We start from the raw sequence: 25,050 nt of genomic DNA on the forward strand, positions 1-25,050 counted from the left end.
ATCTTGATTTGATGTATGATACTGTGTGTTGCATTTAGATGGTCTAAACTCCAGCTAGATCCCTGAGCTGTATTTCCTGTTGGCTAAGCATCTCTGAAGGCCTGGAGCCAACCTCCAGGTAATGCACTCAGTATGGGGATGTAGTTGTCTGAGTCTAGTGGTTTTGTGTTTGGCTTTATGAAGGAAGAGAGCATGTGGCTGCTACCGCTGGAAGTGATGGTCCAGCTTTTTGCAGCAAAAGTAACGTTTCACCATGTAATGGCAGGCAGCTTGTTGTGAGGAGCTGGGAGTCGCAGAGAGATCCTGAAACTCCAGAATACAGTGACTGTGGTAATGATGAGGTGAAAGAGCAGAACAGTGGGGAAGAAGACAAAGTCCTCCCTGGCTAAGCAGTCATCGACTGCTTAGAACAAAGGAACAGGTTATCTAAGAGTGGTGGAGGGAGGAAGGGGACCTTTCTGGCTGCAGTGTCCTCCTTAATAAAGGATGCTGTTGCGTTAGTGGGAGACGGGAGTAGAAGAGGGTTTGCAGAGCATGTCTCGAGAGGAGATCAGGCAGTCAGGTCCTTGACCTCGCTGGTGTGCCTTGGCAGCCTCCTTTCCTTCTCTCTTGTTCTTGTGCTGCATGGAAATTCTCCATGCTGTTTCTTATCAACGCCTCACAGCTGGAGCAGAAGGGAGGTGCAGTGCCTTCACCAGCGGAAGAGGCCAGGTTGCCATAGCAGCATGTCTGATTTACATGCCTGCTGTGAGTACCTCCAGAGCTCCCGCAGTTTGGAGCACGGTGCTCCTGTCCCCTCAGCAGACCTTCAGCAGTTGGCAGGTGGGGCAGCTGAAGTGCATGGTGCTGGTGAAAGACGAAAAGGGCATGTGCTCAACTGAGGGTATCACTGATGCAGAGGGGTGAGGGAACCAGCAAAGTCTCCCGTCTTGTCACCCTGCTTGTCTGACAGATTTTTCTGTCCCTGTTCCCCCCTGCCAATGAAGAATGGTAAGTCAGGAATCACAGCCTGCCTCGTAGGGGAAATGCTTAGCTATGGGCACAGTTTCCTCAGACAGCTCATGGAGCAACGAAGAGGAGAAAGAACAAATCCTGCTAGGTCTGATCCACCCTGTGTTCTGTCATTTAATGGTATCGTGTTCAAAGGTGGATACTACAGACAAGGTCATGGCCCCTTTTGCCAGTCCATCTGTATCAGCATGAGCAAGAGAAATTTTAGAAAGGCTCTCTTTGGATTGCCAGCTTCTCTTTTATTTATTTATTTATTTATTTATTTATTTTTTATTGTAATTTGGCCCCTGGAGTAGAGGTAGGGTGGGCGTGTGATTAAGGGGCTGAGCTGGAACTTGGTGCTCCTGTGAATGTGGCCAGGTCTCTTAGCCTCCCTATGCTGTAGTTTCTCATTTGGACCAAAAGTTTGTTAGCTCCCACTTACTTCCAGGAGTTGTTTGACAATGAATGAAAGAGTGAGGAGCTTCAATTTCATAATAGTAGTGGCAGATAAATACATTTGCGTCATTTTTGTATCCACGTATTGAAATTTTGCTGCAATGTCCATAGAAAGGTTTCCCATAGCAAGTGCTCATAATTGATCTGTTGAGCTCTTTCCTCTGGATGCGTCATGCCATTTCTACAATAAGACAGCATTGTTTGCTTGTTTGTTTCCTTCTGAGTGTGATTGAATTGTAATTTGCATAAAATAATGGGGTGCAAGCAACTCCCAAAGGGGGAACTGACACAAGTTTTGCAGTAGATCGGCAGCTGACAGATGAGCTAGCTGGTAACAACTACAGATCTGCCTAGCAATCAAATGAGTTGCAAGGGTCTGTCTCATGTTGCAGACCCAGACATTAACTGTTGTGCTTTTGCTGAGAAGGGAAAACCTCATTTGCAAAGCAAGTATTCCTGGTGGGTCTTTCTGTCTGGGGCTGCGGCAGCCACTCTTGCTGCCAGTCAGCCCTTCCCTTGCTTGCTTCTGGCCTTAAACTCAACTCATGGAGCCCAACTAGAGTGGGCGCATCTGAGCCTCGGAAGGAAGAGACTGAGAGTTATTGCTGCCATTCTTCACCCAGCTGGAAGTTTCTCTCAGGGGATCATGATGCACTGAGGCTGTTTCATGAATGCAACAAGTACTTCTGTAGCCCAGAAAGTATTGGCAGATCTGATGGCGGAGAAGGTACGGAAATCTCGGCAAAAACCTTTTTGTATTTTTTTAATTTGGGACAACAAATCTAAGCAGTGCGACTCTTCTATGGCTGAGAAATTGATCAGTCTGAGGAGCTTAGCTACAAGAGAGCAGCAGTAACCCACAGTTGTAGATGTAGCAGCATGGTAGGTGCTAGAAACTGGTAAGGTCAAAGGATCTCAGCGCTAGTAAATGCGTGGGGAGAATTCTTTGCAGAGTCAGACATACAGGTCTGTGAGTAGAGTCAGGGAAGATGCGTCAGGACCTTCCTATAACAATCCAGGCTGCTTGTGTTTCTGAGCATGTGCCTCCTCCCCTCCCAGCTCAGCAGAATGACGCATCCCTCAAATCCCGCACCTGCTTCCACACAATCATTTGGAAGTGCCCCCTGCTACCTATGCAGTAAGTGCAAAAACACTATGAAAGTGCAGCTTTTTTTCTTTCCCCTCCTCTTAAAAAATAAAAAAAAAAGGTGTCCCCTCAAACTGAGCTGTGAGGGAAGCAGCCAGCTTAGATTTCAGGTCTACAGCTCAAGCGCTGTAGAGCAAGGAACATTAGAGGAAAAAAAAAAAAAAAGCAGGAAAAAAACCCCCTCCAGCTCTTGTTCTTTGAAAATAAATGACCCTAGCAGTTCAATTCACTCCTGCTGAACTAGAGGCTTCTGGGACTCACTGCGAGTCTCACATTGACGTCAACAAGTGCAAATGTAAATCTCAGCTGGCTCTGATAAATGGTGCTGCTAATTGAATTAGAGAGCACTCCAAGCCACCAGCTAATTATGCTCCTCAGGAAGCTGCTTTGTCCAGGTCCATTTAATTCTATATTGGCTGAGCGCTCCAAATCTGGCACAGAAAAGGGGAAATATATTACAGCTCCCTGCTGAGGAGCACATATTTTCCAGCTCTTTAGGCTGAGCCGTCTGCTTGCTCCAAATGCTTGTGCTCTCACCCTTGGGTTTTCCATTATAAAAAATATTCTTAATGCAAGATTAATGATTCAGTCACCTTGTGCTAGAATATCATCACCCTGGTTTGATAAGACACTCTGTCTCATTCCCTTTAGCTGTGCTTTCCTTCATGTTAATTGAAATGGTTTCCCTGCTTTTGTTTTATAAGTAGCTAAATCACTCGTTAGGTGCCCGGTTGGTACAAAATTTAACACCTAGAGGAAGTGCAAATGTTAATGGGTTCTCAGAGAGCTTTGATCACAGGCTTCCTCTGTGTGCCAGTAGCCAGAAGGTACTGGGTCCTGCTCATGTGGCAGAGATCCAACTTCATCCTGCCTCCTCTTCTACCTTTCCTTTCTCTTCTTCCTCCTCATCCGTCTTTCTGAATTCTGCTGACTGGGGTGAGAAGTTCAGGCTACAAGATGCAATTAGCAATAACAGTTCCTCACTACCACCACCCTCCATGTATATCTAGCTGCTTCCATTCCAAGTAAATCTTGGAGTTTGGAAGTGGGGACTTGAACTCCTTCACTTAGCAGTTCTTGCTCTTGGTCCAGAAGAGCATTCACTGGAGTTAATAGAACAGGGCTGTTCAGTTGCTTACTCCTGAAGTCCAATAGGTAATTTACAGAAATATGCTCAGCACCAAACAGTGCTGTGGTTGCAGCTCTGCTGGGCCTAGTGTGGTGCTGTGCAGCTCTGTCCTAACTGGGAACTGCCCTGGGTGCTGTCCCAGAGACCAGAAAAATGGAAAAGAATTAGGACTTCCTTTGGGAATGTGGGAGACCTCCCACATCTGGGGCACAGCAAGGACTGGGCAGAATTTGCCTGTTGCCCAGCTCCATCCCAGAGCCTGCCATTTGAAGAGCCTTGCTGTAGCAGTGTCCAGCAGCATCGTGCTGGACCCTTGGCTACCCAGCTTGGAATCACTGTGGCCTTGATCTTGCTACCAAGGTGCTGCATAGGAGCTCTGTGCTGCTTAAGGCTACGCACACTCAGTCTCCAGGGTACAAATTTAGAAGCAAATGCAAATAGAACATTATATATACTCCCTGTCTTCTGTCATCCCAACCCCTTCCATGTGCCATCTGTTGTCTGAGGTTGCTGAGCCTCATGGAGCAAGGTGACAGGAGGTAAAGATTCCCTGTCTGAATTTGAAGTGCTCTCATGGCTTCCTAAGCTGTAGTGCACCAGCAGTTACGATTCTCTCTTTGGAAGCAAGGCCTCCAGGACTTTGTCACTGTATAGTTACTAGCAGGAGAGAGGACAACATTGTGCTTATGTCCAGACCGTGTCTCTTTTTGATGAGAAAGCCGCTGCTTAACAAACACGAAGACCTTGCTTATAGCTGTGGACCACATATGTTGGTGCCCCCATTTGCCATGCCATTTTTAGGTATTCACTTTTTGGACCTGAGCTCTAACTTTTTCTGAGCATGTCAATGTTGTTTTTAATATGCATCTTTTATTTTCTGTTGCCTTTTTTTAAACCCATGTCCTTAGACTACGTAATTTATAAATCTTGTCTATGAGGAGTCATTTTGCTATGGTACCAGAAGCCTGGCTAGCTAACACCCAGCGGAAACCAAGGATTCCTTAGGGACCTGACAGTTTGAGCGATAGTATCATGTTACCTTGAAAAGCAGGCTGAACTTCATTTTTGGGATCTCCTCTGGCTAAAGGAGATTTATATCGCTCTGTTCTTGGAGCGTGTACTCCTTGCTTTGGGGGGAGTTCTGCCCAGAGAACAGGAATGTAGATGAACTGTGTCCTTTATCCACCAACTCACTGTATTGTTACTTGTCACGAGTTTTGTGTCTTTGCAGTATGCATGACATCCACTGGTGGGAAGAGCAGCTTCTCTTTCTGCTCTGCATTTCTCGTCATTTTCCGCCCTCGGTTCTCTTTTTTTTTTCCATCAGTCATTCCTGCCTCTTTTCTCTTTCGTGATCTTCTTTCTGCCAACAGTATTTTTCTCCTCCCATTCCACTGCTGATAAAAACTATGAAGCAGCAAGCACTGACATTCAAACTGCTGTTAATAAGGGCTGAGTTGCCAGAGAAATTAAGAGCATGTGGAGAGCTTCCATTGCTCAAAGTTGCTGTTTCAGGCTGTCTGCAAACTCAGGATGATGACACTGAGTAAGCTTATTTGGGAGGATTTGAACTGGCTTTTCTTTGCTACTGCCAGATCTTGAAATAGCCTTCTGTTCTACAGTGCAAAGCTGAACTCTGCAGGCTCCGAGCCCATGCCATACAGACCACATGAGCATACCATGTCAGCTGTGCTGGGCCCTGTGTTTAACCCCTGTTAGAATACCAGCAAGTAAAAGGTATAGGAGTGCTTCTCACAAAAGGCGTGAAGAAGAGGAAGTGAGAACAGGCAGGATTGTGAGAGGCACCAGTGCTGATGGCAACCACAGGCACTTAGTTCTGTTGCTCCAGCAGTCAGACCCACTATTACTGGGGTGCCACTAGTTCATACAGTGCTGGCCTGGGCGGGCTGTCATTAAGTAGATGCATCCAGGTCAAGGGGAGGATGTGAACCGGCGCTGTTGTCTCACTGCTGTCCCCTGTAAGCCTGGACTGAGTGGCTGAAAGCATTTTCAGTGTGGCAGACTCTATACTCAGGACCTCAGCCATCAGCTTTAGGTGCTGTCTTCCTCCCTGTCCCTGAGCTAAACTGCACAAGGCAAATTCGGCAATTTATTTCATTTTAACTCAAGCTGTTCTTGTTCTGCTCAAACCAAGAACTCTGGGGAATTGTGCTAATTTTTGCCCCTTCCTTACAGTGTAGCATTAAGCTGGTATTCTCTCTCTTATTTTTCATTTTACTTGTTTTAAACAGCATCGCAAGCAGCATGAACGCAGTTGCTTTTCCTTTTTTTCTCAAGGGAAATGAAATGAAACTAAACCATTCACAGAGAGCAGCAAGCTTCAGAACTGTGAGATGTCTGTGTATGCATGTGTTGGGTGTGCGCCTGTAAGCTTGTGCCAACTATCGTTACTGTTGGCTCAGGCACTGGTAGGCTATCAGGCTCAGAAGGGGACATGTCAGAATAAGTCCAGCAATGACACGATTTTCGTTAGCCACAAGAGATGGAGGAGGAGATGCAAGCACTCTTTTTCAAAGGGGTGCTTTTGCTTTTAGAGACTTGAGAGAGGTTGACCTCCAATTTCCAGGCACAAGGAAGTGACAGCTGCAAAAAATATTCCTTGTTCAGAATGCACCAAAATTACCATTTTCCACCTAGTTATTTGCTACTAAGAGATTCTGCTTTGAACATGTTCCCAATTCCAGCACCTCAGGAATTCACAAAGAACTAGCATTTCCAGTGGTTCTTTTATTTAGGAACTTTGGTGGGTGCTTTACAATTTGTAAAGGGCCTAAATGTTATTACCGAGCTTTTTGTTCTTGGAAGTGAAGCAATCAGCATTTTATATCCTAAAGTGCTTGGCATATATCTGAGTGCTTGGCAAAAAGCAGGCTTACAGGATGCTGGATACTGAACGGAGGCAGGGTCTCACAGTTAAGAGTGGGACTTGCGAATTGTGGGAGTTCAGGTTCCTTTGGCCTCTCTGAGGGTAGACAGTACTTGCTGCCTCATTTTCCCCTCTACAGTATGGGAATAATATTGCCTCCCCATCACTCTGTCTGTCTAGAGTGGGAACTCTTCAAGCAAAGAATGTCTTGGTCTGTGCTTGTATGGCATCTCATATAACAGGACCCTGATATTGAGTGGTGCTGTGGGAATTCAAGTAGGAATCACTGGCCTTTTCCTGGAGGATCTTTGTATTCCAGGCTGCAGGAGATCAGGAGCTTGCTGTTCTCAGTCAGGCCACAGTGAGGTTGTCTGAGAACCCTGGGAGCCTCCTGGGAGACATGGTTCGCTGTGGCAGTTCCTGCCATTGTTTTTTTGAACTGCATCTTTGAAAGATATCCACTGCTGCCTTACAAAACGCAAACAGAGCACAATTCATCTTTCTTCTGAAAGAGACTTGAATTGCAAGTTCAGAACCTTGGCTGTGTTACCAGGATAGCTGCATGAATTACAGTGACCAGCAAGTACATGCTGGATCTATGTACCACTGTACCACTATGTACCACTGACCACTTGGCATGCTGCAAATCACAGATTTGAGTGCTGCTGCTGCTTTTCCAGGCTTTATGTTGGTGGAGTTAGACTTATGTTTGTCAAGGCTGATACTTTACGAACAAGATGATCCTAAGGAGATAAGGCATAGAGTTAAGCTTCAATGCTGAGAAGGCAAGACTCTTGCCCCAGCCCTGATTTCAAGAAATTGCTCAAAATTTCATAGCTTCTAGCAGGGTTCAGTGTTGATGATGGAGGAAATTATCTTATTTTTCCACTTCACATTTAAACTTGGATTTTACTATTAATTTGCTGAGTAGAAGAATGCATGCATTTAAAATATACTCAGCCACCACAGCTCCAGCAATCAGCAGCCAAACAAAGGTCCTAATTTGATACAGCCATTAAGCCCTCCATGCTTGAGTACTCTGCTGGCGCAGTTGTAGCAAAATGCTGTGAAACACCAGCTCCCAGCACCAGGAGGCTGTGGAGTGAATGGCGAGAGCCTGCAACAAATTGCCTTGTAGGTCTTAGAACAGTGCATCCCTCTTTAATTCAGTACCCTCAGCAGAAGAGCAAAATTCTGAAATCCTGGAGCCTCTCAAAGTTTGTCTCTACTTCAGGCATCATGAAGGAGGAGGCCAGACAGATTGAACAGAAAACAGATGTCAGGAGCTAACTGCAGCCTTGTTATCTTCCAGCTTCATAGTGTGTCCTAAGGCAAGGGAGCTGTGCATATCTGTATGATACCAAGTCCTCTGCCAGGCCCGCAGGACTATACTGTTTGCTGTTTGGACCGTGATATTCAGGAGCTAAGCTTCTTTCCATAATTACACCTTCCTCCCTTCTCTTCCCCTTAATCCTGCTGGAGTAGATGGTGTTGGAAGTACTGAGCAGGCTGATGCTTTTAAGCTAGTAACACTGGCAGAAACCAGCTTTGGTCCCATGGACAAGGAGAAGATGGACTGGGCTTTATGTATCTGTACCATTGTCATTCCCCACATCACTTGCACACCAACCCAAATCTTTTTCAAAACCTCATTTCTATCATTTTGAATACATTAGCTAATGAGCGCTTCAAGGACGATCTGTTTTCCTTTTTGGTTTCAGGTCCTCAAAGCTGCTGCGTGCATTCTACATCCCTCTCCTGTCAGAACAGCACACGTGGTACGCAAACTATACTATTCTGAAATCCCGGAGGTTGAAGCAAATCAGGAAAAAAATGGGAGGCTAGCAACACACCTGGTGAACAAAATCAAAAGCATCCATTGACATTGCTGGACCAGCTGCCTAAGGCTTCTTCAGTTCCCTTTTTGAAAGATTGTGCTTGTAAGATTCACTAATAAAGATTTCCCATGAAGTGATTTCACTCCGCAAGCTTCCAGCTGTAAAAAGGGTAAATCATCTGCTTTCAGTTCTCGATGTCGGGTCTCTGCTCTGCCTACACAGAACATACTGGTAAGAAACAGTTTGAAAATCCAGCAGCCACCTACGAACAAATTATCCCCGCTGCTCCCTGTGTTATTATCTATTACACTAGAGAAGAGGAAAATGAAAAATAACAAGGAATGACAGTGTGAGGTTCTGCTCCAGGTTGCAGTCTGGCACTGGGAAAATCCAGCTCCACCCGTTTTTCACTAAGTCTCCCTATAGTCCTCATCTGCCTAAGTAGTGCTCACTTTCTCCTAGGGAACTTTTTCAGATAACAGTATTTAAGAAAAAAAAATTAAAGGAAAAGAAGGGGAGGGCAGGAAAAAAAAAACACTGGGAGACAATTAACTGTGAAATGCACTGAATCTCAAGGAACGAGGTAGTCTGTGCCATGGAGAAACATCCTAAGGTTGCTCTGCCTGGGAGACACTTTCAAGGAAAAAACTTGTGCTTTTGGAAAAAAACCCAAACCTATGAATTGTGTCAATTATCTGTTTTAATGAAATCGGAGTATTTTTGTTATCTTTGATACTGTGAAACACAGAGGTTTTGTTTATGTTATTCATAATTCCTTCAAGATGGTTATAACATCCTTTGAATTTTTGTCTACAACATCTAAGATTTCCAGAAACATCTAAAGAGGAGAAAAAATGTTAATTATTCTTCATATGATTCTGTTTCCCAAATCTACAAGGTAGAGAGTATATGTGTTCCATTGGTCCAGTATGCTCCAGAGCAATGCTGTGTTTAATTCTATCTCCATTTTTAAAACATGTTGTGTTGCAAGCCAGATGAAGAGGGTTTTTTTGTTTTTTTTTCCATCTACCTCCTTGAGAACTGCATGGGAATGGGATGGCATGAGATGGAGCTGAGAGGAAATTCCCTTCTTAGCAAAAAGGCTGCACAAGCTCCATGCCCCACTCTTATGTCTGTGAATACATTGGTCTGCATGTGCAGTGACAGAGTGCCAAAGCAGGTGGATCAGGAAGCAGGTAGGTTTGTATGCAAACAGCAAAGCATGTGCCCCTGGGGATACGTCTGCTGGTCCGGGTGCAGAATCCTAGGGTAGGCAGATCTCTTGGCCGGTCTGCAGGTTAACAGCTGAGCTGGATGGGAAGGGCAGGCTGGACCAACAAGGCTGTGATTTAACATGACACTATTGGGTCAGAGCAGGAAGAGCTGGATGAGGAGCAAAGCATGGCTTGAATCAGAGGAGATGCCTTGGAAATGTAGGGAGTGGCTAGGTCCCCTTGGGGCACTGAACAGAGAAGAGGAACGTTAGGAATATTCCAAAGAAGGGGAACAAAATGGACTCTATGACCAGTGGCTGCACTTCTGTTTTAAGATCCCTCCCTAAGTAAGATAAAAGGCAAGGAAGCTGGTGCTGAACCGTGCTGCTGACTTCAAAGTTTTTTTCTGATAAATCAACCAGATCTCCAGCTAGGAGTGTCTTGAAGAGGTTTTCCTTGGTGTTGGCTTCAAAATGATTTTCCAGATGGAACTGGGAGACCAGAGAGATGGATAGTTTCCTGCAGCTGTGAAACAATCTTGAATTTTCTTCAGCCCCTTGAGCCCTGATTGTGACTCCAGGAACAGCCACTGCTCACAGCATCCCCAGGTTTTGACTCCCTTGTCTCCTTGTGGAATAGGAGGAGTCACTGTGCATAGAGTGATTTGCAAGAATGAGCATATGGTGAAGCTGACCTCAGATCTCTTGCTACTTCTGAAACTTATATTTGCAGTTGATTATACCAGCCAGGTCAATAGGTGCTAATGATTGATGTACTTTGGATATATGAAACTAGCAAATACTGTTATCAGCCCGTTTGTGGATATTGTGATTTGGTGATAGAGCTCTCATTAAGGTCTTACTTAAGCCTTGGGTGAGCCATAAACACTAAGCCAATGTGTTATTCTTCCTGTTGTTTATGCTTTCTTGCCTATGGAGCTTATTACCGTAGGTAGAAGACACCCTGCATGCAGGGTTGGCTCAGTTTCCATCCTAGCTTCTCTCAGCACTCTGAACATTGCAACAACCCTATTTTCCTGATCATGTTTCTCTGCTGATATTGAAAATATCTCCATTGTGGTCTGCAGCAGAGTAGAGGATGTGTCTATCACCTGTCAGAAAAAAGCGTGTGGAACCTCAGAACTGACAAATGGCTGGAGACAAGCTGTGCTTAATGGAGGCCAAGTGTTCTGATTCCTCTCTGCATTTCATTAAGGAGGAGGTTTTTTAATGGACTTGAGCTCTGTTGATAATGCATCTTATACAGTGCAAAACACGTTAAGAGCGAACAGTTCACTTCTGTTGTCTGGGTGATTAGAGTGTGGAATATGCAGTCCTCTTCCCTTTGACCCCCACTATGGAGGAACAGTTTAAAGTTGATACTTCTTCTGAATTCAGACTTTGAAGGGACCATCTGCAGTGTGTAAGCCTTGACCCTCTGCAGAGAGATGGATTTTACTATGTGCACCCCTCGTGACAGCCAAACACAGCACTTAAAGGATTTCAGCCAAGCAACTGGTGTCTTGGGTGAGTTGGCCTGGAAGGTCAGAGTCACATTGCAGATCAGCATTGCAGTGTCTGTGTTCATGGTATTCCCCTATATTCCTCCAGCTGGTTCTCCTTCTCCTGAAAGTTTACATGTATTGAACAGGCCTCTACAGTGGTGAATCAGAATCAAAACTCTTGTCCTCCTTGTTGCTACTCCCCTTGCTCATCCATGACTATAAATTAAATAATCATGGTTAAAGAACCAATTGCGCCTCTCTCTGGTGCTGTTTGTCTGACTGTTCCGTGTTGTCCTAGCCTTGAACCTTATGTTTACTGTGAAAAGACATTACAATAAATATCTGTTTTAAAGGACTGTGGCTACTCCACCTTCCTCTCTATTTTGATTCCTGTATTGAGGGGGGGGGGATGGTAGGAGACTGATAACTTGATAATAATTAGGAGTTATCAATGTTTTCCAGAGGAAGTCAGCAAATGTTTGGTTCCTGGAGGTAAATGCAGGTGCAGTTACAGGCACTGGTCCAGCTTTGCATTCCAGAGGTTCAAATCAAGGCAGGGGCTCTGTTTTGCTGCTTCCCATACAAACAGGTGGAGTCAGTCGTGCCACCTGGAGAATTTGCAGGCTAAAGAAATGAGGCAATGAAAGAAAGGATTGTTATTCTCATTTTATAGATGGTGAGTGAAGATCAAATTTTAACTCTGATTTCCGTGGGAAGGTAGGTGTTTAAGTGCTGTGAAGTTCTTGACCCAACATAACTCATCTAAGGTCACCCATGGAGTCTGATTACAGGTTGTTTCTTGTCTAGTGTCTTTGGCACAGTAGGAGCCTTCATAGAAACAGGTAAAGCGCTCCACAATCCCTTGGGTCTCTTTTCCTTTAGTCTCTGATAGAGCAGAACCATTGTCTTAGGTAGTGTTCTCTGGCAGCCAGAATGTAGCACAGAGACAATCCATCAATTCCAGGTGAAACCATCTGGTATGAGAAAGTGAAGTTGCTTCTAATAGTTTTTTTTTAGCACAAAGACTGAACTATAGGTGATATTTCTGATGGGAAAGGCTAAGGCTCCCCTCATCTGTTCTTAATTCACTGGTCAGGGCTATTGCACTCCGCACAGTGCTGACATTTAAGCAAATAGCAGTCAATAACGAGACGATTACTGGTAAATAAACAGACTTGATGGAGTGAGCAGTCCAAGGAGTATGTGTTTTGGGGCCTGCAGGCAGGGAGTGGGACAGACTGCAAGAATTGCCTGCCAGGCTCAGGTCTCTCTGGATGAAGGATCTTGCTTTCTGAATGCAGATGTGGATGTGAAGAGATTTGCGCCAAAAGGTGGAGCTGTGTCCAAAACATTTTTAAAGCATTTTGTAGTTTGCGTTGCTGGTTTTGTTCTGAAGCTTGGCAGGGGGAGGGGCGCTCTGAATTTTTCTTTTTTTTTTTTAATCTTTGCTTTGACCCTAAATAAAGCAAACTTATGATCTCATTGTGAAGAGGCAGGTTTGGTATAGCTGATTTATGACCTCTATTAAAAAATAAATAAAGTTTGGTGGTTTGCAAGCTCTGTGGGTAAAGGGTCAAACCGCAAATTGTCAATCTGCCTCAGTTGGATTCCCAAGGCTGCCTGGGGTTGCCTTGGTCAGGGACGAGTGTTGTGATCAGGCCTGTCAAATAGCACGTGTCAGGATCATGCAGGCAATCTTGGTTTGATTTTTCCCACCTTTGGTGTCTTTTCTCTTCTTTGGAGAAAGGGCCTATCAGATTATTCTGGCTGGTTCTGAAGGAGAGAATTTCTAGATGGATTTTTAGAGTGCTGCTAGTGTCTGGCCTGGCACACCGATAGAAGCTGTTTTCTTGACAGCACCGGAGCTGGGCACATCCTTGTGATCACAACTGTGACAAGATCAGGTGTCTTGTTGGGGATGGTAGGAGAATGCGCAGGGGTTACAGTACTAACCTCCTCTTTGCTGGACGTAATTTGCCACTTGTAAACTGAGGCTGAGAACACTGAGGGTTGGAAAAGTGCTGCTGTGAAGTACTGGGACCCAGTAAAGTCAGGCATCGGCACACATTTTTAGCCTGGCATTTCATATCCCATCTAGGGCTGCCACCAAGAGCTCTATCCCACACGCTGCCTGGATTCCAGCTTGTCTGAGCTCATCCAGTCTTTGCAACACAGAGCACTAAGGTGGAGAGTCCCTGGGGAAATGCCAGCAATGAGACAGATTGACACCCTCAGAGATAGGCTGAGGGAAGTCATGATTTCCACAAAATGACTTTTTTTCTGCCTGTCTACTCCAGCAGGATTTAAGGTCTGTTTTTTAAGGTCCTGTTTTTTCTGCCTGTTTCTGGGGTTCAGCTACAAGCTGCTCCAAAGGTGGGTGGATGTGTAGGCTGGTCAGCTCCCCGTAGGGTCTAGGCTTGGACTCAGGGACATGTGATAAGGCAGCACTGCTGCATTCAAGCATTTTTCAGTATTGTTCAATGCAAATTTGCTGGTTTTTGAAAGGAAAACAAAAAGAATGGTGCGTCTCCACAGAGGTGATGCTCATTTTCCTTGACTCAGGGTTTATTACTGTTCAAAGTTTTTGACTTCTTTCAGTAGGAAAAATATTTGAACTAGTATACTCTCTTACAAGTATGTGTGAAGAGGAGGGGGCAAAGGAGTTGAGTTATGTGGGGCAGGGACCTGGAAATGGAATAACAGTGGATAAAATGCTGAGGGCCGTGTGCAGGCTGGGAATGTGGGAAGACTTTAGCCTGGTGTAGCTGGGAGTGCCACAGGTCAGCATTCAGGTGCAGCTGGCAGATCCACGTGGAGCAAGTTGTTCTAGGACAGATTTGTGGTGTGTTGGCAGCTAGTCTGTCTTTCCAGAGCTCAGTTGTTGTTTGAAAGCTCTTCTCTCCAAAGGATTGGGGAAACATCTTAATTGGCTATGTTGCATGGCCTGAGGGGGATATTTCCAAAGCAGACTGCTCATCTCTTGAAAATACCTGACCAAAGTTTGATACCTGAGACAAGGATTATCAGTGTCAAGTGGGTTTCCTCTCCCCCATTCCCCTGCCTTGTCTCTAGCGAGCCTGATGCTTAGCCAGCTCTTCTCAGTGGAGGCCAAGCTCTCTCCTTGCTACTTGTACTAACCTCAGAATTGACTGAGTAGGTAATGAAATTCTGTTTATTTGAGCTTCTAGCTTTCCAGGCACTGCTGGAGGAAAAGAGCTGTGAATTTCTTTCTCCTTCAGCATCCATCAGAACCTGAGCTTCGTCCCAGCCCCACTGAGATTCAGTGCATCTCCCCGTGAATAACTGCACATGTCTCTATCCATTTGTCTGGAGAGGCATCTGTCTGCTTTGCAAACTCCTACTGTGTCTGCCAAGCCACAAAAAAGGTCAGGCTGGATGTGCAGTGTGAGAGAGCATCATAACCTAGCAGGACTCTTGATCAATTCAGTCCTTTTGCTGCATCCCTGCCCTGGAGACCTTCATCTGGAGGGCAACTGCTGTGTAGCATTGGAGCATTGCAGCCAGGACAGGACAGAGGTGCCTTTGGTTGTGGAATTAGTGAAGAGGCTGGATGCAGAAACGGAGACTCCCTGATTCTCTTCCAGACGTGTACTAGATGCAAGACTAGAGAGCCAGGAGCCTGGATCTTGTTCCAAGCTGCAGGAGACCGCATAGGCTTGTGGCTTGAGGTAGGGAGGGGAGTCCTGACTCCTGGGTTCTCTTCCAGTACTGTCGCTCATGTGTCCTGTAACTCCATGAATCTTGCTGGGGAGGTGAATTGCTGGGTAAGTGTTTATACGTGAATCACGAGACAGGCTTCAAACATCCTTTGCTAGAACAGGGCAAGCTTCTCCTTGTTCTACCCAACACAAACAGAAAGCTGCTCTGGCCTTCTCTGGTTTCTAATAGTCCCCTATGGCATTGTTGTAGCGCTTGTCCTGCCTGGAATGGGCAAAGAGGAGTTCTCTGAAGTTTCCTCTGTCCTGCGTTGAAACGAGCTGGCTGGAAAAGCTCTCTCTCTCTGGCAAGGAGTGGGGTGGAGATCTGATAACTGCAGTTATTATGCTTCGGAACATGCTGTCCAGGTGCTGCCCTGTACTGCAGAGCCCAGCCCTGTTTTCTCCCCCATACAAAGAGGAGGCTGTTTTGGCCTTCCTGTTTTTAATCTTCCCCTCCTACTTGGCCAGGGAAGCTGCAGTTTCAACATGTTGTATCTGAGTCAGCAAGAAATAACAACAGGGTCACTGAATGTTGGTTTTGTGGTGAAATCATAAGCGGTTGCCCTTGTTAGCAGGTCTGGTTTGAACCCAGCCCAATGGTCAAGGCATAGCAATGGCAATCTGGAGACTTGGCTTTTTACCTTGATTTTTGGAGCAGGTAGCTTCCTACATCTGTGACAGTCTTTGCACAGCTGCAAAATCTTGGAGGCAGGTGTGGTCCCTGCCCGCCTTGCACCATGGTACCCTGCACTTAGCTCAGTGCCGCTGCAGGTATGAGAAACCAAAGGGTCAAAGCAAGAGATGTGATTAACAGACTCCTTGGCTTCTTACCTTGCTGTTCCAGAACAGGGAGTGGGCTGTTGTCTTTCCTTGGGAGGAGGCTTTCAGACTCATTTTGCCTGCCCTGCTTTGCTCCAGCATCCCTGGTGGCTCTGACTGCACCGCCGGAGAGAGAGAACCTGTTGGTGCCCTGTTGGCATGAACTCTCTGCAGCTGGACACAGGCCCTCCTCTAACTCGCGACTTCTTGGGAATATGCTCTGGGGACAGGCAGGAGCTTTCCAGCAGCTTTATGCAATGCTGTCTGAATCACGCTATAAACAAGTCCAAACCCTATTATTAGCCTTTGGAAACTGCTGCCTTAGAGACAGGTTTGCTTATAAATATCCATTATTTTCTTTCTGGCTCTTCACTAGGGAAGCTGGCAAGAAAAAGGGATCTTTGCTTCTCCAGAATCTGCCTGCCTCTGCTGCTGTTGTTGCTTCTTCCCCACCTGAGCTCATCCTTCTCCCTGTTCCAGCCTCCCAAGTTCCGGCTGTGCTAATGAGCCATCCGCTCCAATATCAGCGGTGTAGCAAATGCCAGCTATTTTGGAGGAGGATGGAAAAACACAAGTAATAAGCAACTGGGCTGAACACTTGCCGTGGTCACTGCAGTGATCCAGCTAAAGTACTACCCAGCCCCAACATACATGACTGTGAGAAAACCTCAATGCCCTGTCAAACGGGGATGACTGCTCTTTCTTTCTCTGCCTTGTTTGGTGAGGGACAGATCTAAGGCTCGCCAAAAGTGGGTGGAAATGCCAATTTCACCAGGTTTTGCTGGAGGCCTCTGGACTGCACAGTCTTGTACCATGTGAGTACACCTTGCCTAACAGGACTGCTGTCTCATCCAAGGCTGTCAGCAGTCCCATCCAAATGAAGCTGTAGTCTTCTCCCCATGCCAGATCTGTACCCAGCACAGATCCCTCCTGCCCCTCCTGCCTGCCTGTGCTGCTGCTCTCTCTGCCTCTTTCAGTTGTCTGGAGCAAGTGCTTTTAGCTGTAGGATGCTTTATCTCCCCTTGAAGCTGATCTTGTATTTTGTGCACTCAGCATTTGCTCCAGGTACTTGGGTGCAGCTTTCTGTCAGAACCTAAGTCCTCTTATTATCTATGCTTGTTAGGTAAGTGCTCTGCTGTGCATAAAAACCCAAAAGCTGCTCAGACTGCACCCTGTGTTGTTCTCTGTGTAAACTCTGACAGGTGCAGAATAGTCAGGACATAGTGGAGGTTTGGAGAAGGGATGAAGGAGGTATTTTTAAAACAATGAAAGAAATGGCCAGCTCCCCTACAGTGGATTTTGCTGTGGGTGGGGTGGGGAGGGGCTGGGGTGAGAGCTAAAATCTCAACAGCACTTTTTATTCTTTCTCTAGGCAGCTGCCTTGCAGCCCTGCGTTACCCCTGTTTCTTTCAGCTAGGCCTGGCAAAACAGGTCTGTCTACCAGGTCAGGCAGTAGGCCCTGCACTGCAAACTCTGCGCTCACCGTGTTGCCTTGCTCTCCACACCCTGCGGCTTGCTTCGCAGACAGCTAGAACCAGTGTCTGCGGCCCTAGTGCAGTAAGGAGGTGAGTGGAAGGAGACAATGCTGCGTGTCTCCAGATGACCACACATGCACCTATTTGCTGGGGCCCCTTTCCTACATATCTGCTTTCCCTGCAAACAGCTCCTCCTCAGAGGGGTGGTCAGAGAACTCGCAGGCTTCTCTCCTCTATGGCAAGGGAACCCCATGCAGAGGACGATGGGTGGTCTCTTTAAGGAGATGAGATGCTCAGAGCACTCGGCAACTGATGCTAGTGAGATTTGAGGGAAATACGTACAACTCACTGGTCTAAGGCAGTTCTGTCAGGTACCGAGCAGAAACTAACGGCTGCTGTGAAGAAGGAGAGAGTGGATGCAGGGCTATAAATCTCTTCCTCAGGTGTGCTGGTGAATTCCAGGGTGTGGCAGGGCGAAGGGGACAGGCAGAGGTGAAAGAGAGAGCAAAGGGAGGATGTGTGTATGGTGTAGCACTAGTAGGAGGAGTTCATAGTGTTTTTTTCAGTCAGGAATATATTGTGAGGGAGGAATAAGGTACAGAGACTGTGGGAGAGGCATGAGAGGGCAGGAGGAGGTTGGAACCATGTGGAGCAGAGAGATGTGCTTGTGTGAGGAAATTATGTTGAGTGAGGCATTTGAGGGAAAGATTTGGAGGATCTGCCCCACAGAAAGCACTTTCATTTTCCCTCAGCTTCCAAGCATTTTTGGAAGCCTTCAGCTTTTCTTGCTTTTCATATAGCATCCTCTGCAGACTGGCATCCCCTACAGCTCTGACAGATAGGGACAGCAGTTTGCAAACTGGGAGCAGTGACAGCTTTGTTCTTCCTCGTTTCCGTTAAGCTGGTCTGGTTTTGGAGCCTGTGATTGACACAAGTAGGGCTCATACCCAGAAGAGGGATCACAGCTAAGAGAGTCTTGGAATCTCTGTTTTAGGCCCTCATTCCTCCCTTCAGCCCCCAATGGTCTGGGTTCCTGATGGGAATCCTGCTGAGTTTCATCCAACTCGGACTGGGAAACCCTTCTCCAGCTACTTCCTCAGGCCCCCAGGAGAGGGCATCGCGCTCCACGGGAAGTGGGCAAGGGACCGGGTCTTCAGAGCTGGGCTGAGAGTCCAGGGGTGTCTTGTGGAAGGAGTGGGGAGCAATTGGGCTTTCTGCAGAAGGTTAGAGCTTGGGTTTCTGGATTGCAACCTTACAGTTGTATGGTAGGGCTGACCTTGCTGGGGTCCTACTGGGAGCAGGGGAAGAGGTGAGTGGTTGATGCATGAGTGTTTTCTCTCCCAAAGATGAAAAAGTAGAGCATCCAGATCCTTCTCCCTGCCCCTATGCTTTGATGGCCTTCTCTCAGGCCCCCCTCCAGTGCCTTTATGCTCTGGTCCAGGGAGACATTACAGGAGGGTGCAAGATGTTCTAGGAGAGGCTCAGGCAGGAGCTTGGTCTTGGTGCTGTATGGAGACAGAGCCTGGAGTGCCATTCCTGCTCAGGTGGGCAGCACGCTGCACCTCAGGGCAGGCAGGTCATTTGCACCCTCATTTCTGCCAGAGTGGGACTGTGAAGGTGGTGGCGATGCTGACTGCTGTTCTCCCCATCCATGACTGCAGTTGTGTGTCCCTTGTCACTATAGCAGCAAGGGAGGTTTAGTTTAGTTGGTTCATGTGGCTTTATGGTAGCCAGACCTGAGTGAAGAGTATGCACCAGCCCATCTGTGAGGACTGCAGGGAGTGCCCTTGACTGGAGAGAGGGAATATCCCTGCTCTCTTTACCTCCCTGGGGTCATCTCCTGCATTAGGGTCAGTGCTTCAGCCTTCCGGAACAAGCTGTTCCTCTTCATTGTTTAAGTGGCTTCTGTAGAGGTCCTTGGTTGTTAAGTACCTGTTTGTGAAGCCCCCAGGGTGTAACACAGCTGGCTTCGCAGTTTGTATGCACAGAGCACCGTGTGTGTCTGTGTGTTTTTGTGTCTGAGCACAGGACCCAACTGGAGAAAGTGATCCTACCAAACAGTCACTTAGTTCTCTTGGTTCATCAAAGGAATGAATATCTGCCTTTGTCAGTCAGGGTGAGTAAACACCCTGCCGTCTGCTGTGCTGGGCAGTCTGAAAGCAGCCTGTGTGTCGCATGCACAATGGCTGCAAGCTTCTCACCTCCAAATCCTGGGTGCTGGTCTGGAAGCAAACAGAGTGCCCTGCCTGAAATCCTGGAGTCAGTGGAAAAGTTTTGAGCATATGTGTGTGCGTGTGCTGAATTCCTTTGCAAGTTGGACTGCTGCCCAGCTGGGATAGAGCCCCCTGCAGAGCCTGAGGAGTCTGTGGTGCATTCTCCAGATTTCTGCAGACATTTAAACCTACACACTGTTGATAGTAAAATCAAACAGGACAGGAGATAGAGGTGCTGAAGAAAGAGGGAGTGGGGAAATTCTTGATGCTGTCCCACCACACTGGAAGTTTCGCTTCTCTCCTGCCCGGGGATTGCTGTTGGTCCCTTTGCTACTGCACACAACAAATGAGAAGCAGAATGAGGACCTTCTGGCAAGGCAAGTTCCTCCAATCTTAAAGCAACCTAGAAAACTTCCCTGCATAATAGGGATTATTTCTGAATCTCATTTTCTTAAGTGGATTGACATTTATTGACAGATAATCAATGTCTGGAAGAAAAATTAATGATTAATTGCTTCCTTTCAATTAGGCTCCATGTCCTTTGACTTGCAGAATTTGCTGACAAATATATTATGTTTCTGGCAGTCCAAAATAAATAGTTGTCCTCGTGGCGGGCCTGGTACAGAATTCAAGGCTGTGCTTGCCTTTCCCAGCAATAGCCTAGAGATGGGAGTCACTGTGAAGGAGTAGGTGCAATCCCCATCCCCCTTTCTGGCTGCATAGGTGAGAGGGAGCAGTAGTGCCTTAGGCAGGGGAAAAAATGGGTGATCTGATTTCTACATCGTGTGAGAAAGTAGAGGACAAGGCAGAACTGCTCACTGTAGGGTTTTTTTTTTTTTTTTTTTTTGACGACATGAAAATACCCTGGAATTTTAGCCGCAGGACATACTTCATGGTATTCAGGCAGGGAGGGGTTTTCTCCTAAACAAATGAAAAGAAAAGATCGCAAGGCACTAGCCAACAGACTCAGGGTTAATGGGACTGCCTAAATGTCAGTTAACAGTCTAACATGCCTGCTGCCTAGTGATTTACAGGAATAGCAGTTTGTGTGTGTCTGAGCTTTCATGTGAGAGTGGCTGTGATGTCTATGAGAGCTGGATGACACTAGAGCTGTGTTACAACCCCAAACAGCCTTCTTTTTACTTCTGCTCTCTGACAGTCACAATGTAAGGAGCTCCATTTACACTAGGGAAGGACTGTGCATGAGAAGGACTGTGAATTTTAGCACAGTTTGCTGGTGAGTTCACAAATGTATTTCTGTGGACTTTGTACTTAGCAGTGGGCTGATGAAATCTGCTGATGTGCTTTTGTGCCTGGTCTTCATGCCCTAAATTGCTTTGACCAATTCTCTGTCAGCTGTTTGAAATGCTGATGTGCTTGGACAGTAAATACTGCTCAGGAAGGCTGGTGCCTTAAGAAGCTTAATGCAGTGCAGGCAAAAGCTGAGCAGATCAACCTCTTGAAAGGACTCCTTGACAGAGGAGGGTAGTCCAATGTTCAGCATCTCCTCATGAGGAGCTAGGTTTAGTTTCCTGATCTGCTAGAGAACTTCACATTTCTGGCCATCTGGTCTAACTTCATGACCATCCATCTCACTCAGAACAGCAAAGTGTGCTGAGTACCCAGCCCTGTTTACCCTTGGCGTCCCGTCAGTTCCTTGTATGTTTTTAGTTTATTCCCTAGAGCCTGCGTTTGTGAACAGAGCCCTCGTGCAGATTAGCTCTCCAGTACCACCTTCCAGCAATGTTCTTTGCTAAAAAAGTTCCATGTACTGTTTAGTAAGCCCAGTGTGCTTGCTAAATTGTGAGGGCACATCCTCTGTGCCAGAACCGCCCCCAGCAACAAGGAGGATGAGCTGGCTTTTTCCAGTCAACCAGTCAATATTTGCTCTTCCAGGCAAGCTGTTAAAACGCTGTTGCTTTCTTGTTTTGGTATTTGTTCCTCCTCTCTTGCTGGAATATTGCCCCAAAGTCTCCCGCATTGGCAGCTCTTGTTTGTGTAGCAATGACATGTGGGCGTTCATAGAAGACAAGGTTGTGGGAGCCTTCCAATGATTGCCAGGTCATGTTTTCATTTTCTGTTCTGTGTATGGAGTGTGTTTCAGGCCATCTGCTCCAAGAAAGGCTGGAATTTGGGAAAAGAAAGCCACAGGATCATTTATTCAGTCCCAGGGTGAAATCTTGGTTTTGCTAAAATCTGTGAGAAAACTCCTGTTAACTTCAGTGGAGTCTGAATTGCATCCTCAGTGTTATCAGGACAAAGGCAGCCAGGGTCTGGTTTCAGGAATACCCCCCTCCCCAATTTCCTATCTGTTGTCTTGTGCTGTATCACTGCAGCCCTAGGACACTGGAGTCCTAGCATTCCCCTGCACCTCCAAGGCAACACCATGAAGCAAAGACTAGACACAATAAAAAGTGAGACACCATCACCCTGCTGAGGGTCAGCCTGTGTCAGGGACATCAGGAAAGCCCTGCCTCCTCTTTCTTTCAGTACCAGTGATGCTGGAGAGTGGGTGGCTTGTCCCTCTGGCCTTTTGCTGTGTTCAGTTCAACCAAGGTAAGAGTTATGAAGACAGTTCCACCTTAGACTGGTGGATATTAAGCTAGCACTCCTTTTCCCTCTCCCCCTCCCCCTGAGAATTATAGCATGGTTTTGATCTGTAGTCTCAGCATGATTTTGTATTTGCTGGATGGAAGGATGTGTGGCATTGAAAGCATGTACAGCTTGCATATAGTGATAAATCTCAACTTAAAGCTCTGTGCTACAGATCCATAATCTCCCACACTGACCTGTTTTGGTCAGGGTACTGGGGTATTTCTCTTCAAAACACCAGGCACAAATGTCTTCAAATGACATTTACTAAAGCTGTTTGTGTTTTACGCTTTCCTACAGAAAGGGAAGGGGCAGGGGAGACAGTGCCTTCAGACTTTCAGATAACCATGGGTGGTCTTAGGAAAAAACTCTTCTCAACATGTCTGCACAGATTGGTACAGACGGATTTCTGCTCCAATACCATGTTCCTGGCAGTTGGGATGTAAGCCAGCTCCTATACAGAAAACATAACCTAGTCAGCAAAGCATGGCACCAGAGCTAATATAGTTTGCTGAGAGAGAGTGTTGTATGATTCTGGAATAGCCAGCTCAGTGCATGCACTGGAGGGGCTCAGGTCTGGTTGCATTTTTCTGCGTCATCAAGTCCTCTGGATGTGTACTGTAACTACGCCAAGTCAGACTCTGGTGATGAGAGTCCATGTTTGCATTACTTGCTGTGTAGAGGTATGAAAGTTGCTCTTTTGCATAGCTCTTTGGGAGTCCTGATGGACAGGATCACAGCTTGTCCAAAGCTCTGTCTTGATGGATTTTTTTGTGGGTGTGCCAGTTAGATATAGCTTGTGTGTTGCATAAGCTGTAAGCCCTTGATCTTGCGGTCTTCTCTCTCTATTTTCAATTATGGTTCCACTTAATTTCCTCATTATTGCAGTTTCCTATAACTTCCAAGCATTTTTTTTTGAGAGAGGAACATTTGCTGCCCTATCTTTCAGTACACTGGCTGTTGCCTTTCTGGTTGACTAACAAGAAGCTTGAAGATCTTCATTGTGCAAATTATTTAGTGTGTCAAAGTATTTGGCTCTGATAAGAAACTTTTCTCCTCCACTAGTAAGGGAAGGCAGCAGGGCCCTTAACTGCATTCTGCAACTTAGCCAAGTGAAATCTATCTTTACGCCCTTGGAGCTGAAGCCAGAAAAATCCCCCCACTGTTCCTTGTGCTTTGCAACCCCTCACTGAGTGAGCCTGCTTCCAGTGCTTGTCTCTCCAGAGATTTATAACCACTTGGGTAGTTACCTTTGTGGAAAAGATTTAAAGCTCTTGTGTGTAGGAGAGCTCCACATTGGTTTGTAAGGTGATTTGCGCTGGCTTATCTTGGTTTAAAAGTCCAGGTAGACAAGACTGGAAAGAGGTTTAGTGAGAGAGGAAGTGTCTGCCCTGGGCAGTTCTCCAAACCCATGTCTCACTGGCCTGCAGTAGATTTATGTTGGTGGCTAGATACAAGTCCCTGGCTCATGATTAAAGGCAATAAACTCTCTCAGGTCTAGAGTTTAAGATATGACTTTCCTCCTATGATACTGGTTGTAAGTGTAAATCCATGCCATCACCTCTCTTCTGTCTGGGGCCCCTGAGTTTCTGCTTCCTAGGGATGTATAGTGGCAAATGCATTCCTCCTAGTGACTGAGTATGCAAGCCTGATCAGAGACATTTCTGTCTGCCTGATTATTACAGCTCCAGTGGACTCCCCAGAAAGTCCTCTGCAAAGTCACTTCAGTTGCATTGGTCACCTCCTGTTCTGTCCACAAGACTCCACTATGCCATAAGGTCAAAAAACCTGGGCAGTATTCTTGTGCTAACCAACAGGGTCCTTGTCCTTTAGCCTGTTCCATTGTCTGTCCCCAGCTGCAGTCTCTGGCCTCAGAGTGTGAGCTTGGGACAACTGTGCCTTAGTTCTGTGCCTGTGTGGGGCTGACAGTTCTTGTCTGCCCTGCCTTGACACTATGAAAGTAGAAATCATTAGTAACAAAGGCATTTGCCTGCCAGTACCTTTCACTAGATTCATCTCTCTTGTTAGTAATTTTTTGCTCAATTCGTATCAATTTTAATTTGTTTAGCTTCTGTTCTTCCCTTCTTTCCCTTGCACTTTTGTCTGCTTTGAGAAGTTTATACAAAATCACAATTTCATAAATTCTTACACACACACACTGATGGAGTCAAAAATTCAAGCCACTCTGGTTGGAAAGTGGGGAGAATAAATCCTAGCAAAGACTTGAAGGAAGTCCTGGAAACTGTGTGGAAAATCATGAAATCATGGAACCTTTTTAGGTGCTATTTATACCCTTATGGGGTGGGGAAGGGGAATTAAAACCCCCCCATCCCCAAAGATGGGTTGTAGTGGTTTTGTCTTTCAATAGTGCAACTGGGAGTATGTCTCCAAAAACCTGTCAGAGTATTAAGGCACCAATTATACTGACTTTTAAGAATTGGATGAGGAACATTTGCAGCAGCTGTGGGGCAAAAGGGAATAGCCGTTGTTCGTGCAGCTGTGGAGTACACAGCTCTCCTCTTGCACAACTTCTGTTGCTTTGACTGCTTTATTCCAGACAGCCTGTATACCGCAGCAGTGAGAACAGTTTCACAAGCTAGAAAATCAACCTCCAAAGCCTGTTTCCCTCTAGCTTCACATGCAATATGGGGCAGATTAGTTTGGCTGGAGGGAAATGAATTCTCCAGCTCTTACAGGTGTACCATGTAAGGCAGTAACTCGAGAAAAGCTGTGGCACATTTCTCTTTAAGGCAGACTTTTGGAGGGTTACATTCCTTTTGACTGATGATAATTTACAAAGTGTGGGTGGAATTCTTCAGGTGATTCTAGGTTGACTTGGTGCGTGATTAATGAGTAATTATGAGTAGATATAAATAATAGTGGATTCAAGTATGTATAGATGCTATAATTAAAAACGCTATTATAATATTTATTTATTTTAAATTATAAATAACAAAGGATGCTAAATCATTCGTAGGACTTGACTGATATTCTTGGCCAGTGAACTGCTCTTCTGATTAATTATAGTAGTGTCTAGGGGCTGAAAACATGCCCAGACCACCTT

General features: G+C 46.1%; 1 protein-coding gene across 2 annotated transcripts in view; it reads left to right on the forward strand.

Moving 5' to 3' along the window:
- The window catches only part of ALG9 (ALG9 alpha-1,2-mannosyltransferase), a 68,946-nt gene that overhangs the window by 26,393 nt on the left and 17,503 nt on the right, over positions 1-25,050 (forward strand). Inside the window, exon 15 of one of the 2 annotated variants that reach the window (XM_067310106.1) lies at positions 8,334-11,523. The exons of the other annotated variant lie outside the window; for it this stretch is intronic. Coding sequence (XP_067166207.1) covers positions 8,334-8,457 — 124 coding nt within the window. The 3' untranslated portion in view covers positions 8,458-11,523. Of the gene's footprint in view, positions 1-8,333; positions 11,524-25,050 lie in introns of those variants that run through there. 2 annotated transcript variants of the gene reach the window in all.

The sequence above is a fragment of the Apteryx mantelli genome, chromosome 23, assembly GCF_036417845.1.
Source record: "Apteryx mantelli isolate bAptMan1 chromosome 23, bAptMan1.hap1, whole genome shotgun sequence".
NCBI classification, from domain to species: Eukaryota; Metazoa; Chordata; class Aves; order Apterygiformes; family Apterygidae; genus Apteryx; species Apteryx mantelli.